Below are 18,870 nucleotides of genomic sequence, written 5' to 3' on the forward strand. Positions count from 1 at the left end.
TCTCTTCCTGAAGTCCCCCGCTTCATTCCCGACACACCTTCCAATTTCTGCAGCAAATGAAGCTGGGCTCTGACGGCCCACAGCCTCTTTACACAACTCATCATGGGCACTGAATGAATCACTTTGCCCATGGGTTTCCACAGATATTTGTTGACTTCAGAGGAACAGTGAAATTCAGGAATCCTGAGTCCCATTCCAGTCTCTAGAGGGGAGTGTGCTTTAGTGGACACAGACTCTTCTTCCTATACCCCCCTCTGCCCTCAAAGCTTGACCTCTTCTTCCCCATCCCTTCCAACCTGTCACTGTCCAAGTCCTATCTCTTCCCCATCCCTGGCTCCTTGTCCCAGTGCCATTCTCCTCATATAGCCAGCCTGAGTTAGCGCAACTCATTAACTGCTAACGTGACCCCTCTGCAGTGTTGATGCAGCCTAGCTCCACCTGATTGCTGCTAGTCCTCCAATGTCTTCCCACAATTCTACCATGTCCCCAGATGGGACAGGGAAATTCTCTTACAATTCACTGGGAAATAATTTGTAGAACAGCTCAGCTTACTGCACTTCAAAGAACTATGGGATGTGCCTAGGGTTGCCACCTCTGACTGAAGCTATTCCAGATTTTTTTTTCTCCCAACATGACAATATCATTTTCTTAAAATATCCTATTAAAATTAGACTGCTTTCAATAGTCACCAGGAGATCGATGCTGATTCCGGGAGACTCCAGATCAATCCTGGAGAGTTGGCAACCCTAGATGTGCCCCCGAAGCCTTAAGTGCCACACACGAGTGAGTGCTGTGCCAGTGTGTACGCAGCAGCTTGAATGTTATTTCAAACTGTAGCTGCTCTCACCAGCGCGAGGCTAACTTTAGAGGAGTAGTTAAAGTGTAGAAAACTTAACTGCAGTGAAAATATACCCCAATACACCCACAATCCCCTCTCCCAGCATCAGCTGCTGATGCAAATATAGGATATATGGTATACCTGCTCAGCTTTTCCTGATACTGACATACACTCATGCAGATTGTAGGTATAGACTGGCCACAGGATTCACACATGCGGTGTTGGGAAAAAAAAGCAGATATATGGACATACTGAACTGTGTCAAATGAGTATGTCAGAGCCCAATTACAGTTAGCATGTCTCTGTCTGTAGTTAAGGCTTTAATCTAAAGTAATACCAAAATAAGCTATTTCAGATTTATTGTATTTCAAAAATAAGGAGGAAGTTGGATTTTTAAGAATCAGCATTAAGACCAGTTTTTGTTGGATTGCTCTCCTTCTTCCCCAGAATTCTGGAACTTGATACTACATAGGTCAGAGTAGGTGCTATTGCCCACAGGTACCATTTTTTTTACTAGATAGGAGAGGGAGAGATTGGGCTCAATGCAACTTACACAATATCGCTGCAGTTGAAGTGTGTCCCTCTTCATAGTGAGGAAAGAGGATAATTTGGGGAATAAAGAGTGTGTTGTAAAGCCAAACGAAGATAATCATGCCCATGCAGCACCACCCCTGCGGGTCAACCACAAAATGAATTTGTAGACCCATTGTACATTATCTGGAGGCAGCTTGCCACACACAGGGAGAAAATGATGATCCTAAAAAAAGAAAAAAGAAAAAAGAAAAACAACCCCCCCCCAAGTAAGTTGAAGTAGTAACATGAAAACTTCATCGTGGGTTATTAGAAAGTTAATAAATACTAGTAGAATGTTCCCTGTACTTCAAGTAGCATAACTGTTATTTGGTCCATGTGCACAGATTTGGAAACCAGATGCAAGTTTCTAAATGTTTCAAAGCCTCATACACAGAGTTCATGCACTACCATGGGATATACACTTATGGCTTCTTCTTCATTGTAAACATCTCATTGTCTATTGCTTAACTTTTACCATGAAGATGAGTGAAAAGACAAAGGACATAAAACCTGAAGAGGACTTCAAATGCAAATGAAAATAGGTGCATTTACAAAGCCAATCAATGATTTTAGGAAAACTCAGCAGCCTAGGGGTGGTTAACATAAAAAAGAATGTTGATTTTCTCTCTCTCAAAACTAAGCCAACTAGTTGGATGTGGGCTATCACAAATAGCACACAAGGCTCTCTTTACCTATTTATGTCTCATTCCATCCAACTGTGCAACCCAAATTTTGAAAGATTATTTATATTCAATCTATTTGAAAATTAAATCCTCACATACTTCTGTAGCAATCTGCAGTTGAAGCTCTTCACTGATCAGGTATACTCTTTTTAAAATGATGAAAGCGGAAGGAATTGCACTTTCATAAACATTTTTCCAGCTAAAAGGGGTCACAGCAGCATGCCAAAAATTATTTATATGGCAAATAGGTCAGTCACAATGTGATCTCCTAGCCCCTTTGCTCACCCCTAATTCCCATCATATTAATGATTTACAACACAATCATACCCCTTGTGAAATCATCCTGCAGGCCATTTGCCAGAACAGTGATTTTAGGTTATTTTTTTGGAGGTGAAAGAGCTATTGTGAAGAGGAGGACAAGAGTTCCTTCCCTTCCTCTCACTTCCTTCCTCTCTCTACTGCAAAGCTTCTGAAATCTAAGAGCTTGTCTACACTACCGGCTAGATTGATGGGCAGTGATTGATCTCACGGGGGTCGATTTATCGTGTCTAGTATAGACGCGATAAATCGACAGCCAATCACTCTAGTGTCGACTCCGGTACCCCAGCTCAACGAGAAGCACAAGGGGACTCGACGGGAGAGGCTCTCCTGTCTACACACAGCAATGAAGATACCATGGTAAGCAGATCTAAGTATGTCGACTTCAGCTACGTTATTCCGTAGTCCGTAGAGAGACTCCCTTTGGCAGGCTGTCTCGCTGGGTGTTCAACAATCACAACATCAGAACACATACTAGACTTTTAGTTTATAAAGCAGTGGTAATCCCAGCTCTCTTCTACGGCTGTGAGACTTGGCGGACCTATAGAAAACACCTGAAAAACCTGGAACGCCAGCACCAGCACTTTCTATGGCAGATCCTCAACATAAAGTGGGAGAATCATGGCACTAATGTCAGTGTCTTCACAGAGGACATCTTCTGTGTTCAGGCCCTGATTATCCAGCACCAGCTGAGGTGGAGCGGGCACTGTGTGAGCATGCCTGATGTATGTTTACCAAAACAACTACTGTATGCCCAACTCACCAAAGCAGAAAGGAAACGTGGAGACCAAAAGAAACCCTTTACAGACACTCTCAAGATAAACATCAAGAGATGTGGCATCGACACCACATACTGCGAGACAGCAGCTCAGGATACAGATAACCAGCGAAGTCTTGTCAGAGAGGGAACGTCCACTTTTGAGGAAAATCACCTTGCTCTGGTAGCAGAAAAACCCCAGAAAAAAACTGGAAAGACAACTGTCACACAGCAATTGAGGCCCAACCCAGTCTTCTAACACCACATGCAATGTCTGTCAACGAGCCTGTGGCTCAAGGATCGGACTCCTCAGCCACCTAAGGACCCATGAAAAATATAGTTCTGGTACGGAGACGAGATAGGTTGAAGAGGTTGCTGTCAATTTGATATTGGATACCAATGCCCTGGGGTAGATGGTCTTGGGTTAATGTTTTCATAGCTGCTAAGAAAGTGGAGAAAAGGGTGGGTGCCAGTACACAGCCTTGTTTTATGCCAGTTCGGGCTGCAAAGGGCTCAGAGGTAGAATCACTGCACAGGATGGAGGCAATCATCTGGGTGTGGAGGAATCTTACAATGGTGATAAATTTGGTTGGGCAGCCAAACTTTGACATGGTTTTCCACAGCGCCTCACGATTGACAGAGTCAAAGGCTTTGGTCTGATCGATAAAGGCCATATACAGCTCCTGGTGTTGTTCTTAACATTTTTCTTGGATCTGCCTGGCTGCAAAAATCATGTCAGTTGTGCCTCATGATGGTCTGAAGCCACATTGGGACTCTGGAAGTACTTCCTCTGGAAGAAGGTGCTGAATCCCTCTCATCAAAAACTTCTACCCTGAAGAGTAGAGCTCCCAAGCGTCTGGGAGAAGTCAAGTATTGGACTCCCCCAGTCCCACAACAGTAGGTCTTTTTACCTCTGGCTAATAGGTTTATTCCCTTTTAATGGGATTGCTGTATATTTTTCAAGTCCTGGTTATAAAATATAACCTGTGAAAGAGATCATCCTCGACCTTGAGGGATCGCCGATGATACTGTGAACAACATTCCTGACCTAGACTCACAGATTCCTAGATGTTAAGGTCAGAAGGGACCATTATAATCATCTAGTCTGACCTCCTGCACAATGCAGGCCACAGAATCTCACCCACCCACTCCTGTAACGTATGTCTGAGCTACTGAAGTCCTCAAATTGTGGTTTAAAGACTTCAAGGTGCAGAGAATCCTCCAGCAAGTGACCCGTGCCCCACGCTGCAGAGGAAGACAAAAAAAAACCCAGGGAGGTGAAAACCCTCAAGGGTTGCTGAGCAGCATCTCTCTCTTTCAAATCACCTTAGAACTTCACTCTTCGGGTTTATGAACTTTAATTCTTCAATGCAAATCCTCCTTTCAAAAGTCCTATTTAATAAAGCAACTACAAGTCTATGATGAAACCAGCTTTTAAGTTGAAAAGGCAAAACTGAATGCATACCTGTGCCACTATATACATCGGGGTGGGCAAACATTTTGGCCCAAGGGCCAAATGATATGGCAGGCCATGAATGCTCACAAAATGGGGGTTGGGGTGCAAAAGGGGGTGCGGGCTCTGGGTTGGGGATGAGGAGTTTGGGGTGTAGGAGGGTGCTCAGGCTGGGATTGAGGGATTTGGAGAGCAGGAGGGGGATCAGCACTGGGGCAGGCGGTTGGGATGTGGGGAGAGGCTCAGGGAGTGGTGCGGCCCCCGACCCAGCACCCCAGCTGGAGTGGGGCTGAACCGCGTGGTGCGGCCCCAGACCCAGTGCCCAGGCCAGAGCACCGGAGCAGGGCCGAGCTGCGTGGTGCGGCTCACGTGCCGGCTTAAAACAGCTCTCAGGCTGGATCCGGCCCATGGGCCGTAGTTTGCCCACCCCAGTATATATCATAAATAGCTAAGAATTTCTTGTTTAGTTGGTTCCCCTTTTTCTTGATTTCCTTTTAGTTCTTCATTAAGTCACACTGGATGCCACTTACTTGTTTCACATTTTTTCCAGAAACACTGTGGTAGGAGCTCACGGTACAGAGGTCTTGCAAATATTTTTAGAAATCTAAATCTAAGCCAATACAAAGTACTAGCATAAACATACAGGCTGGTAATACAGCAAGCAGCAGAAATACCAAGAAACCACTGATTCCTAGGGAATCGGTTTCAGTTTTCCTTCTTAACACAAGAGAACAGCAGACACTCTATCACTAAGGAGAGCATTCCCAGAATGGAAAATACTACAGCCCAAACAAACAGTGCCAGAAGTTAGAAACAGCTATCCCAGCTCTGATAAGTGGCTCCTCCAGTACAGTACATTGACAGCAACCAGTCATTGATACTTTGGAGGAAGTAGAAAATTCCCGCAGTGGAAAATTTCTTCCAAACCCCCATTAAGTCAGTGATTGCCTTATGCTCTACAGCCCAATGTATATAGACATATTCAACTACACCTACACACACACAGACCTTAAAGACTATAACTGTGGATCTCATTGTTAACACAGAGTTTTTAAAAATCCTGCTAAACTCTTTAGACAAAATGAAGTCCTGTAGCAGTAAGTTCTATAGGTTCATCATACATTGCGTAAAAAGTTATTTCCTTTTAGAAGCACTGTTTATTGTCATTCAATTTTACTGGCTCTTTTTCTTTCTTTATGTAAAAAGTAAGAGCTTGATTTGCCTTCTCTGTGCCATTCTTTAGTTTATATACCAGAACCATATTCCTTTTTATTTATATCTTCTCAGAACTAAACATATTCCTAACCTTTTCATTTTCACTTCATATGGAAGTTTCTTCATGCCTCTAATAATTTCCCCCACCCACCTCTGGACCCTTTCTTTTTTTGCTATATGTTTTCCAAGACAGGAAATAGAACTGAACACAGCATTCAAGGTGAGAATGTTATTACTAATTTATAGAATAGGAAAGTATACAGTATTATCCTATTCTTTATACATCCTAAAATTTTTGGACCACTATTTCACACTGAGCAGAGGTCTTCATCAAGCTATCCACAATGATTCTCAGATTTACTCCTGAGGGGATTCTGCACCAAAAAAATTAAAATTATGTGCCAAAATTAAAAATTATGTCCATAATATTTTAAAATTCTGCACATTTTATTTGTCAATAAATAAATGTGGCTCCAGCACGGCAGTGGGGAGCACAGACCATTGGCTACACTAAGGTGGGAGATCACCCTGAAGCCCCCCCCAAGTTCAGGGACTTGGCAGTGAGGATGCACCTGACCCTGACACAGTGCAAGGGCTGGGCCTGCCCCAGAAACACCCCGGGGCCCTGACCCTCTGCACCAGGTGGATCACGTGTGGGTGGGCAGGCTCAGCCCAGCAGGATTCAACGTGGAGGGTCTTAGTGTGGGGAAATCCAGGTGTGGGGTGAGAGGTTTCTGTATGGGGCAATCAGGGTGCGGGCAGCTCAGTGGGAGATCTGGATGCACAGAGGCTCGTTGGGGGAGGGAGGGGGACCCAGGGGATCCAGGTGAAGGTGGTTGGAGCTCTGGGGGAAGGCCTCACATCAGCGAGAACTTCGGTTGCTGTTTGTGGTTCAGACAGAAAACTGTGCGAGCTGGCATAACGGGAAATCTATACAGACAAATTGCATTCGAAAAAGCAAAAAGGGGGAAATAGACTGGGGAATGGGCAATCCCCCCCCTAAAAAAACTGCACCCATGGTCACCCCCTGCCCATCTTCCTACCCCCTGCAGGGAAACACAGGAAATCTGCGGGGTGGGAGGGCTTTTCTGCGGGTGCACAGTCCCACAGAATCCCCCGAGGAGTAAAGATTTATTTCTTCAATGTAGCTATTTAAGAACACAGAAATAAATAATAGTTCAAATTATTTCTTTTAAAATGGATTGCCTTGCATTTGCCAATAAAGACTTTCATCTGTCATTGAACTGACAATTCATCTAGCTTGTTATTGTAGACATGGTCACCTAACTAAAATTGTCAAGTCACAGAAAATTTTAAACAGAAGCCCTGGATTACAATTATTATGGTGTGAAAGTTTGAAAGGCATGGCACCCTATGTTGGAGAGGAAATTTCTCTGCACAACATCCCTTTAAAGGACAGTTATGATCAAACAAATTACTATGCAAAAATTACACTACACGCAATATATTTAAATCAGTATGAATTCTGAAAAAAGAAAAGGAGTACTTATGGCACCTTAGAGACTAACAAATTTATGTGAGCTGTAGCTCACAAAAGCTTATGCTCAAATAAATTTGTTAGTCTCTGAGGTGCCACAAGTACTCCTTTTCTTTTTGCGAATACAGACTTAACACAGCTGCTACTCTGAAACCTATGAATTCTGAGACAGTTTTGCATACTAAATTATTATTTCAGTGATAAAATAAGTTTTTATGGTTTTTTTTCCCTTATATTGCTGTTAGCAACACTGCATAACCGGCATGAGGGGCACTCATCACAACAGGAAAGTGAATTGGATTATTTTCTGTTTGTACATGAGTAACAGAATTAACAAGTGGAAAAGCAAGTTTTTTTAAACACATACTGGTGGTGATGCATTAATCCAAAAGAACCCATCTAACTCTTAGATTGCAAGGTGAATTTGCAAATTTTGTGACTGGAAAATCCATATTTACAAGTAATGTGAGAAAATATATAGAAGTCATGAAGATATGCACAGAACACCACAATGTCATTTTTACAGTCATATTGCTCTTTAAAATGCATCAACTTTGGTTCAAAGCAAAATAATTACAATATTTAATTAACATTAAGGATTGTGTATATGTAGTTATTAAAAGTAGATACTGTGTATGCCTACCAGGTTACTAACAAAACTCTTTAGGGAAGACACTTGCTGTAAATTTATTCTAGTGCTTGGGGCTTTCTACTTCTATTTTTATTTTATTATATCTCACCAAAAGTATAACATTTCGCCAAATAATCATGAAACGTTTCTAAGCAGTGGAAGTTCTTGCTGTGAAAACCACCAGCTACAACTGTTGCAATTTTAGATTTGTAATGAGAATCCCTTCTCTCTCTCCCTACCAAAACTTCTCCTTGCCCTTTCAGAAAGCTGTGTTACTCAGGGATGTGTGCGCATAGTAGGGTTGCCAATTTTGGTTGGATGTATTCCTGGAGATTTCATCACATGACATAATCGTTTATTAGAGATTAATCTTTAATTCCGGGAGGGTTGGCAACCCTAGTGCCAGAGAACTCTTTTCCTAACCAGCCCTTTCCTGCCCATTTCAATTAATGATGCCATAAATCCAGTGTTTGTTCATTAGAATTACCTTCAAGATGATGAATTGTGATGTGATGAACACTGGATTATAAAATCACCAAATGAGTCAGGCAAGCAGAGAAATCACTTCAATAAAATTTTTTATACACAGTAATCAGAAATGTTTATATGAAATATGGATAGTTTAAGGGGTTTGTAGCAAAATCAAGAATCTATTTTTAAAGCTTGCCTTCACACAACAGTTCCCTTAAAACTCAGGTCCCACCACACATTTTGAAAAGTGGAGGAAATAAACTTTGCTACAGTAGTTAGAATTCAATTTCTCAGTAAAAGAGAGAGCATCTAAGGGTATACACAGGCAATTGCCAGGCATACCTAGTCCCAGCACCTAGTTAGGCCCTGAGATAGGGCAAAATCTTATGCACATGCTTAACTTTACACAGCAAGTAATCCTACTGATGTCAATGGGGCTATTCACAATGTGTGACATTAGGCATGTGCATTAATCTGCACAGAACTGACGTTCTTCTCTGCAAAATGTTTTTGAATACCTTAAGCAAGTGCAATACTACACAAATCAAAACTATCCCCTTTATTATTATTATTCATTTTATAGCAGTGCATAAAGGCCACAACCAAAGTTGGTGCTAGGAATATCAGAAGGGCCGTACTGGGTCAGACCAATGGTCCATCTAGTCCAGTATCCTGTATTCCAACACTAGCCAGTGCCAAATGCTTCGGAAAGAATGAACAGAACAGGGCCCTGTCGTCCAGCCCCCACATCTGGCAGTCAGAGGTTTAGTGAAACACAGAGCATAGGGATGCATCCCTGACCATCTTGACTAACAGCCATCCATGGACCTATCCTCCATAGGATCATAGAAGATTAGGGTTGGAAGAGACTTCAGGAGGTCATCTAGTTCACGAATTCCCCCCCCCCCCCCACTAGCTATACTTTTGGCCTTTACAACATCCCATGGCAATGAATTCCACAGGTTGACTGTGCGTTGTGTGAGACAGTACTTTCTCATATTTGTTTTAAATCTGCTGCCTATTATATTTCATTGACCCTGGTTCTCGTGTTATGAAGTGGTAAATAAGACTTCCCCAATAACTTTCTCCATCGCATTTATGATTTTGCACACCTCTGTTATAGCCCCTTAGTCATCTCTTTTCTAAGCTGAACTGTCCCAATCTTTTTAATCTCTCCTTGTATGGAAGCTGTTCCCAAGCCCTAATAATTTTTGCTGCCCTTCTTTGTACTTTTTCCAATTATAATATACCTTTTTTAAGATGGGGCAACCAGAACTGCATGCCAGAACAACCAGTAATCAAGATGTGGGCATACCATGGATTTATACATATAATAGCATTATGATATTTTCCATCTTTTTATGTATCCCTTTCTTAATGGCTCCTGACAGACTGTTAGTGTTTTTGACTGCTGATGCATTCTGAAAAGATGTTTTCAGAAAACTATCCAACATGACTCCAGGTTCGCTTTCATGAGTGGCAACAGCTAATTTAGACCCCATCAGTTTATATGTATAGTTGGGATTAAAATTTCCAATTTGCATTACTTAGCATTTATCAACATGGAATTTCCTCTGCCATTTTGTTCCCTCCCTTTCCTGTACAGTTTTGAGATCCCTTTGTAACCCTTCTCAGTCGGCTTTGGACTGAACTACCTTGAGTAATTTTGTATCATCTGCAGATTTTGTCACATCAATGTTCACCCCCTTTTCCAGAGCATTTATGAATACGTTGAATGGCACTGGTCCCAGTATAGATCCTTGGGGAACCCTGCTATTTACTCTCTCCGCTGTGAAAACTGACCATTTATTCCTATTCTTTGTTTCCTATCCTTTAACCAGTTACTGATCCACAAGAGGACCTTCCCTCTTATTCCAGGACTGCTTTCTTTGCTTAAAAGTCTTTGCTGTGGGACCTTACCAAAGGCTTTCTGAAAGTTCAAGTACATGATATCCACTGGATCACTCTGGTCCACATGCACATTGACTCCATTAAAGAATTCTGATAGATTGGTGAGGCATGATTTCCCTTTACACAAGGTATGTTCACACTTTCTCAACATATTGTGTCATCTATGTCTTTCATAATTCTGTTCTTTACTATAGTTTCAACCAATTCGCCTGCTACTGAAATTAGGCTTACCGGCCTGTAATTGCCAGGATCACCTCTGGAGCCTTTTTAAAAAATCAGCACTACATTAGCTATCCTCCAGTCATTTAGTACAGAGACTTAAGCACTAGGTTCAATACCACAGTTAGTAGTTCTGCCACTTCTTATTTGAATTCTTTCAGAACTCTTGGGTGAACACCTTCTGGTCCTGGTTACTTACTATTGTTTAATTTATTAATTTGTTTAAAAATCTCCTCTGACACCTCAATCTGGGACAGTTCCTCAGATTTGTCACCTAAAAAGAATGGATCAGATCTGGGAATCTCCTTCCCATCCTCTGCACTGAAGATGAATGCAAAGAATTCTTTTAGCTTCTCCAATCCAGCCTTATCTTCTCTGGATGCTTCTTTAGCACCTTGACTGTTCAGTGGCCTCACTGATTGTTGGGTAGGGTCCCTGCTTCTTTTTGCCTCTGCTTTTTTCAATCTGTTGTTCAGCCATCGTGTCATTTTTTAAAAATTATTATTATTATTATTATTTGGGGTATACATTTAGTTTGAGCCTCTATTATGGTGTTTTTAAGTAGTTTTCATGTAGCTTGCAGGCATTTCACTCTTGTGACTGTTCCTTTTAATTTCCATTGAAATAGCTTCCTCGTTTTTGTGTTGTTCCCTTTCTGGAAGTAAAATGTTACTGTGGGAAATTACTAAACACACTGGAAGAGAGGCAGAGAGATTCTTTACAGCTATTCAGAGATGACTCTGGCTGAGTTGTTCAGAAGCTTTGTAGACACTAACAAAAACGGATTCCTATTTATCAGCTATGGAAATATTCAAAAATTAATAAAAGTCTTTTTCCATCTACACAGAAAATATAATGCACCTTTTATTAAACAATATTTAATTCAGGTGAAATGTGCAAGATTGAAAGCTCTGAAGAGTGAAGTCATCTATCCAGGAAACACATTAGGGACAGCAACATTTCAACCTTCCCCACAGCATCCTGCTAACATACACTAAGCCAGGGATCGGCAACCTTTGGCACGCGGCCCGTCAGGGAAATCCACTGGTGGGCCGGGATGGTTTGTTTACCTGCAGCAGCCACAGGTTCGGCCGTGGTTCACCATTCCAGGCCAATGGGGGCAGTGGGAAGCGGTGCAGGCTGACGGATGTGCTGGCCGCCGCTTCCTACAGCCCCCATTGGCCTGGCACAGCGAACTGCGGCCAGTGGGAGTTGTGATTGGCTGAACCTGTGGACGCTGCAGGTAAACAAACCATCCGGGCCTGCCAGCGGATTTCCCTGGCGGGCCCCATGCCAAAGGTTGCCAATCCTTGCACTAAGCCTACCCTGGAAGGGCCACATCTTGGCCCCAGTATAAAATAACTACCTCCAAACAATTAACACAGGCAGAAAGGATGGGGACTAATTACGCTAAAACCATTAAGACCAGCATGGGAGCAGCTTTTTGGCAGGACTAGCCACGGATGAATTGGAATTAGTGACCTGGAGTATCAGGCTCAGCAGGACTCCCACCTTTTGGAGGCTTTGGGAAACACCCCTGTGACCCTGACCAGTGCCCTACCCAGGGGACCCTCGCAACCACCATATCTGCACCCACTGCCACCCCCACACACCAGCCAGCCCCCCCACTCCCGCGCTCCCCCCACCAGCCAGCCCCCCCACTCCCGCGTTCCGCCCCCTCGCCCACCCCTCCCACTCCCACTCCCGCGCTGCCCCCGACCACCCACACTCCAGCGCTCCCCCCCGCACCAGCCCGCCCTTGCCTCAGCCCCCAGACTCCTCCTGACACCCCCGCAGAATCCCCTGGGAATGCCCACAGCGCCCCCTCCTCGCACAAGGCAGAACTGACCCGTACGCGGGGGCTAAACCGTCCCCGCAAGAGCCACCCCGACCGCTCCCGCGCTCACCCAACCGCCGGCCGCAGACTCTATCTCTGTCGGTTTCCACCACCTTCCGCTTCCGCAGGATTCTACGCCTGCGCGCACGGAGGGCGGCGGTTTGCTGAGTAGGGACACACTCAGCGCCGCGGCCAAACGCGCTGAGGGCCGGAGTGCGCCCTGCTGGCCGCGTTCTACTCCCGCCCCGCGCGCGCTCCTTTCGCCCGCGCGCCCTTCCCTGTCCTCAGCCGCGGCAGACCTGGGGGTGGCGTGATATGTGGGGCAAGCCCCTGTGACAAACCGTCCGAGTCAGACGTTCCACGCCCAGCGTTGCCAACCCCCAGCATTCCAAAGGCCGTGCGGCCTCAGGCCTCCCCAAAATAATGAGACTGGCTTTAAAAAAAATTACAGGATTAAGAGACATAATATAGTTGGGTTTCTTTTTTGTTTTCTGTCTTTTGAGCCATTTGGGTACATTCAGGTGGCAGTTTCAATCTTTTCTCTGCAATCGTGAGGACTATAAACTAACCAGTTTGAAATGAAAGCTGAGGTTTTCATGTAATCACTTGACTCCAGGAGTTGGGGCTTTAAGAAAAACACCAAATAATGTGAGACCTTTGAAATTATGAGGAGCAGGAACAGTCCTACTTCAGGCTTGCAGTATATGCACTCCCACATGAAAGCTATGCATGCACAAATGTCCTCTTTCTCTCTTGAATATCTCTGCTTGTATTCATTGCATTCCTCTTGTGGGAGGAAGAGAAGAAATGTGTTTATTCATGGACAACAAGGAATAATGTTTTTTAATTGTCATGTAGGACTCTGAAAGACACATTACAGATGTGACTAAGAAATAAGATCTGCTGCTTAAGGTAGAACAGAAAAAAGTTTTAACCAACAGCTGAATTAATACACTTATAGCAGATCACACTGGGGGTTCTATATTTATCTTCTCTCTGGCTTCCATATTAAGTTTGCTCAGGTTACAGGTCTAAAGATGAATATTCCAACTACCAGCATTCTTGATGTGGAAAACAAGCTTATTATTGTTATTTATGTAATACTATAAGCATATATTCATGTTGCAAACAAGTAGTGAGACAGGATTCCTTCCCCAAAAATATACCGTTTAAGACCCTGAGCTTACAGTTGACTCCAGTGCAAACCCCAGTTGAAGACAGCAGGGCTCTGGTCTGGGCTGGTACAGGGGTCCACAGGGCAATCCGTGGAGGAACAGGGCCTAACTCATTCAAATGCAGCATGCAAGATATGTGCAGTGTGTTGTCTTGTCCTCTTATGTAAGCAGCACTCATAACGATTCTGTGATTCCAGTAGCTGACAATTTTGTTTATGGTGCATAAGAAAGAATAGAACGTAACTTGCTCTTCAACAGTTATATTGGTTCTGGAGTGCAAACAGGCATGTTTTTCTTAATAAGACAAGCAAATATGACTGAAACACACACACAACGTATGAGTAAGACATTTTTATATTGTCACTTTTTTGATCACTTTAGAATGGGCTTTACTCACAAAAAATGGAGCAAAAAGGGAAGTAGAAAAACCTGAAGAGACCTCTTTTGTCCAGATTTTGCTGAAATGCTATTTCCCGAATACTGATTTAAAATCTTAAATTGATCCTCCCTCCTTCCCCCCACATTAAACGTCAGTAGTACCCTGAAATGTGTATACATTCCCAAATTAAAAAATAAGATAAATCTGCATCTCTCCCTTTGCTTCCACAAAGTCACCCTCTGATTTTACAGTGAGATGGCGCCACCTTGGATAAACTCAGTGCCTCAATCTGTATCTCTGGCCAGCATATTTGGCTTGATGAATTGAACAAAGGATTCCCTTATGAGACTGTGGGAGGACATTTTTATTTTTAAAAGTTAATTCTGTCCAGAGATGGATTAGTGATGGCTAATTGCCACAGGCAGCTCGTAATGGACAGCAGTTTCCGCATTCCCATCTGGGAATCATGCCTTGAACACCCATAGCTGATGCACATGCATGATCTTTTGGCTATCTAGAGTCATGCCCATCTGTTTGAGTGGCAGGAGTCCCACTCCAAATTGGTCTTATTCTTGCCCTAAAGCACAGATCCTACATAATAATGGATGAATGGGCAGCCTGAAAAATATTATAATGATCATCTCTTTTACAGGAAGCTCTTCTTTAACACCACTAAACATTGAGGACACATACCTCTTTAAACTTGATTATTGTTGTTGACATGTATATGCCAAAAAGAGAATATCTGAGACGTAAAGATGAATTAGAATTCACAAGGATTTCAAGCTTTCATCAAGACTTTATTGCAGGATAAGGTGACCACTCATCCTAATTTGCTCAAGATTGTCGGTCATATTGTTCAGGATATTTTCTAATGTACCAAGTCAATGCTGCTCTGATGTAAGCGTGTATGTTCTTAGCTGGGATTAGGGATTGTATGGTGACTGAATGCAGCCTATTTCAATGACAGTGGAAATATTAACAAGCAGCCTGTACATTTCCCTAAGACCAGGCAATACTGAAAAGGATCTGATTTATGGTACAACACTGGGGTGAATAGAGGATGGGCACATGTGTGAAAGAGACTACAAAGCTGGCTATGAAAAATAGCCCCATGGCAAAGGGCCAATATGTAAGTCACTTCCATGTACAACAGACATGGCAGAGAGTTCATGACAGCTGCATAACGACGCAAGGACAGAAAAGGAGAAGGAGGATTTGGGGAATAAAAATGCAAGACAAATAAAAGGGAGGGACAGTCAGACAAATGGCAACTTTCTCTCTACCGGGGGAAAAAAGCTGGCCGAAGTTAGTGAAAATACATATGAGATCATGGCAAAAAGATTTTCCCTTTTCCAGAGCAAACACTGGAGTATTGTTCTAGTCTGAAAATGACTATGTAAAATGCCACCTTCTTACTCAATAGTTCTGCTTTCTCTTCTATCAGATCTGCTAACTTTATTTACTAAAATTAGTTTTTACTGTGATTTACTCATTTTAGCCCCATAGAGCAAACACAGCTCTCTGGGAGAGTGAGCTGTAGTGTATTCTGGCTTGCTCATCAACAGAACTGTAAATTCCGGGTGCAGAATCTTTGGCTGGTGGTGATGTATGAACCAGAAAGAACCCAGCCTAATTTTCCATTTCCGAATTGAATATGCAGGGATCAGAGTAAGAATCACACCCTCTATCCTACTGCTGATGTTTTTACCTGAGTAGATTTGTTGTGTGTGTCATTGAGAAACAATAAATAGATATGGAAGCCCCATTTTACATAGTCTCTAAAGTAGAGCTGTACCTAAAGTAATATTAGCTTTGTTGCACACATCTTTCCATGCCTGTTTGGAACTGTGCAGCAGACCAGCATGGATTAGTTCATCAGTAATGTATTTTGCAATGATTATGGAAAAACCTGCAAAGCAGAAACAGCTCATTTCTGTGGTTTCAGAATATTGCACAGTAGTGCAGAACCCTTCTTGGAGTTCCCTGATGTCTGTGTTGTGGTGTTGCTGTTGTTATTTATAAATTACCACAGGAGCCACCAGCTGTCATCATAAAATTTTTATTGGCACTCTGTAAATATTAAATCAGCATGCTAAAATCATGCCATGTGCAGTGGCAGCTGATGCTCTCTTATGGAGGTCACATGCAAGAGAGAGGATTGCATTATGACTCCCATGATTCTTTCTTACTGCCTACAAGTCCTGTGCTTCATGAGGATATATTTCAATATTAAATCTAGGTCCAGCCATACCCCACCCATCCTTGTGCAGAATGGACTCTGTGCACAGAACTCACGCTTCTCGCATGAAGAGGGAAATCTGCTGCATATACAGCACCATCCTCCTCTTCCTGGATCCTGCTAAATTCTGAATGAAACTCTGCGTTACCACTTCTCCTTTTTGCAGTAACCCCTTTCCTGGTTTCTTTGCAAACCTCATTAACATATATAATAGACACTCTAATATTAGACTGGTAGCCAAATTCCTCAGGACACGAAGTGCCACGTTCTTGATTCACATTCTTGATGCACCAAGGAGGCTTTCATTTGTGACATCAGATGCTAGAAATAGGATGCTAGAAATGGGGCTTGACATTTTCGTGGGCATGAAGACCTGTTGGTCACCATGGCATGTGATGTAATGATGTCACACACTGAGATGTGGATGATGATTTTATTTTGACAGTGGAGACGTTCAAAGGAAGAAAAGAAAGGAGCCTGTAGAATTCTACCTCTCTCTGACCCAGGAGCTAGGGTGAGGTGAGGAGGTGAGAGGAAGGTGAGGAAAATACCCCTGGAATGGAATGTGCAGAACTTTGGCTTCTTGCTGGAGAAAATATGAAAGCCTGCTGCCCTGTGGAGTCTGGAGAGGGAGGGCTATGCCAGGCCAGTGGACAACCTGGAGTTTGGGGGGTTAATTTCCAGCGGGGTTCAAAAGCAGCTCAGGGAGGTCTTGCTAGTTGGCCTCTAGTTAAGTACAGAGGAGCCTATTAAACCCAAACACTTTTACCTAGGAGAATGGGGTGAGTTTGAACAGCGTGCTAGTTCATATTTTGTCTTTACCTGTTACATTTTGTCATTAGCTTGGATTGTAAGATCCTTGCAGCAGGGTTTCTCTCTTTCTATGTATGTATAGTGCCTAGCACAATTGGGCTTCAATCTCAGGTGGTGCCCTGAGCTGCTATTGCAAGGAATGCTGCTGGAGACTTCTGTTAAGTTGAAGTCAATTTTGGTCAAACCAGCACACATACTGTAACCTAACCACCGCCCTGAAGAAAATGATCTTGTGTTCAAATGTGACTGTTTGCTATCCTTTCTCTTTCATTATGCTGCCTCTCATCCTGCAGCTGCTACAGTCTCCTCTCTTCTTCCGAGCAGCCAGGTTGGAAAGGTATTGGTGTTAGCTGATGTTACAATGGTTCTGCATCAGTAGATGGTTTGTTCTCATAACAATGCATTGTTAAATGAACCTAAACAAGAGTAAACACAAAGACAGCACAAAATACTGCATGCAACATCAGATTTCATTAGCTTTGTAGTAGGCAAGGCAGAATTTAGGTATCAGTATAATTTTGTGAGAAAAGAGGATTATGGGCCAGTGTTTGACATAAGACTGTTGTTAATGCATTTGATTATTAAATTCTCAATTAAGAAAATAGTTTCTCCATAAGATAGTGTTTTCCTAAAGGCAATTAAAATAGCCAGAACCTCCACGTGTTTATTTTTAGGTATGTTGTCCACTGTTCAAACGGTCACAAATTAAAATAGAATGGAGAACTTCTGAAATATTTACAAATTTCAAATATGATTCAATGGAAGTTGCTAAGGGCTCTTTATGACCAATGTACACTTGTCCTCTTTCATAGAGCAAAGTCCTGTTATCATCTTGGCATAACTTGCTCCTAATATGGAATTTTTAAAGACTCTGAAATCTGATCCAATTAACACATTCTTGATATTGCAGAATATAGTGCTAATTACATGCAACTGACCTCTGCTGGGTTAATTAAACAGTCACCCAAAAAACTATAGCACTAATCTAATTAGCAGTTACTACAGCTGTCATTATCTCTTTGCACCTACTTTTAAGTGGTGCAAATTCACATCAAGGACCAAATCCTGAAAACTCTCCACATGCTGAACTCCCTTTGACTTCAATGGTACTTCTGCACACAGAGGACTTGCAAGATTGGGAAGTAGGCCCAACAAGTACAGTGTGCATCCTCAGTATTGCCAACCCAAAGGTTACATTAAAATATTATGAGTCAGGCCCCACAAAATCATGAGTTAGATTAAAAAAAAGTGGGGTTCTTTTTGTTTGCCTTCTTGTTTTTGAGACTCTAAAGTACACTAAAGTCACATCTTCTTCATTTTTCTTCAGCCAGGTGGGCTAAACACTTTTTGAAAAAATGAAAGCTGAGATTCTCATATATTCACATGACTCCAGGAGCTGGGGCTTTAAGAGAAAATACCAATTACTGTCAGATGCACAATAACCTAGTGACACTGTGACAATGGCTTGATGACATTCTCTGTTTTCTCAGAATTTTGCCTGTCAGTGGGAGTTAAGGCTGGGAATACCGATGTTTTGTTTATTTTGAGGGAATAACTTTTCTTCCTGAACTTGGTTTAAAATGAACACTAATGAGAGTTGCACAGCTACAATGTTTCATGGTGAGATAAAGGGGTGCAGAGGTGTTCCATGATCACAAAAAACCTGGGAATTCACTTTTTGCTTAGGTCTCCCACATGTAGACAGTGTGTGGAATAATGAAAAAATGGGGGGATAGAAGGCATAGTCAGGCACTCGCACTCAGAGAGAACATGGGAAACCATTAAATACAGTTACCTGGGAAGCAGAGGGGAATCCTCTGAGGAGACAAAGCCTATATACCCAGTACTACTTCATGT

At 42.7% G+C, this 18,870-nt stretch overlaps 1 protein-coding gene across 9 annotated transcripts in view; it reads right to left on the reverse strand.

The window, feature by feature from the left end:
* Positions 1–12,584, reverse strand: part of ZDHHC21 (zinc finger DHHC-type palmitoyltransferase 21) — a 67,862-nt gene extending 55,278 nt beyond the window's left edge. The window contains exons 1-2 of one of the 9 annotated variants that reach the window (XM_007053429.4): positions 12,475–12,584; positions 1,392–1,595 (exon numbers count right to left, since the gene is read on the reverse strand). In XM_007053429.4, coding sequence (XP_007053491.2) covers positions 1,392–1,545 — 154 coding nt within the window. In that variant the 5' untranslated portion in view covers positions 1,546–1,595; positions 12,475–12,584. Of the gene's footprint in view, positions 1–1,391; positions 2,356–3,175; positions 4,348–12,416 lie in introns of those variants that run through there. The other 8 variants (XM_027823890.3, XM_037901987.2, XR_006291068.1 and 5 more) reach the window with 8 other exon arrangements.
* Positions 12,585–18,870: the final 6,286 nt, after the last annotated feature.

The sequence above is a fragment of the Chelonia mydas genome, chromosome 5 (assembly GCF_015237465.2).
Source record: "Chelonia mydas isolate rCheMyd1 chromosome 5, rCheMyd1.pri.v2, whole genome shotgun sequence".
In the NCBI taxonomy this organism is placed as follows: domain Eukaryota; kingdom Metazoa; phylum Chordata; order Testudines; family Cheloniidae; genus Chelonia; species Chelonia mydas.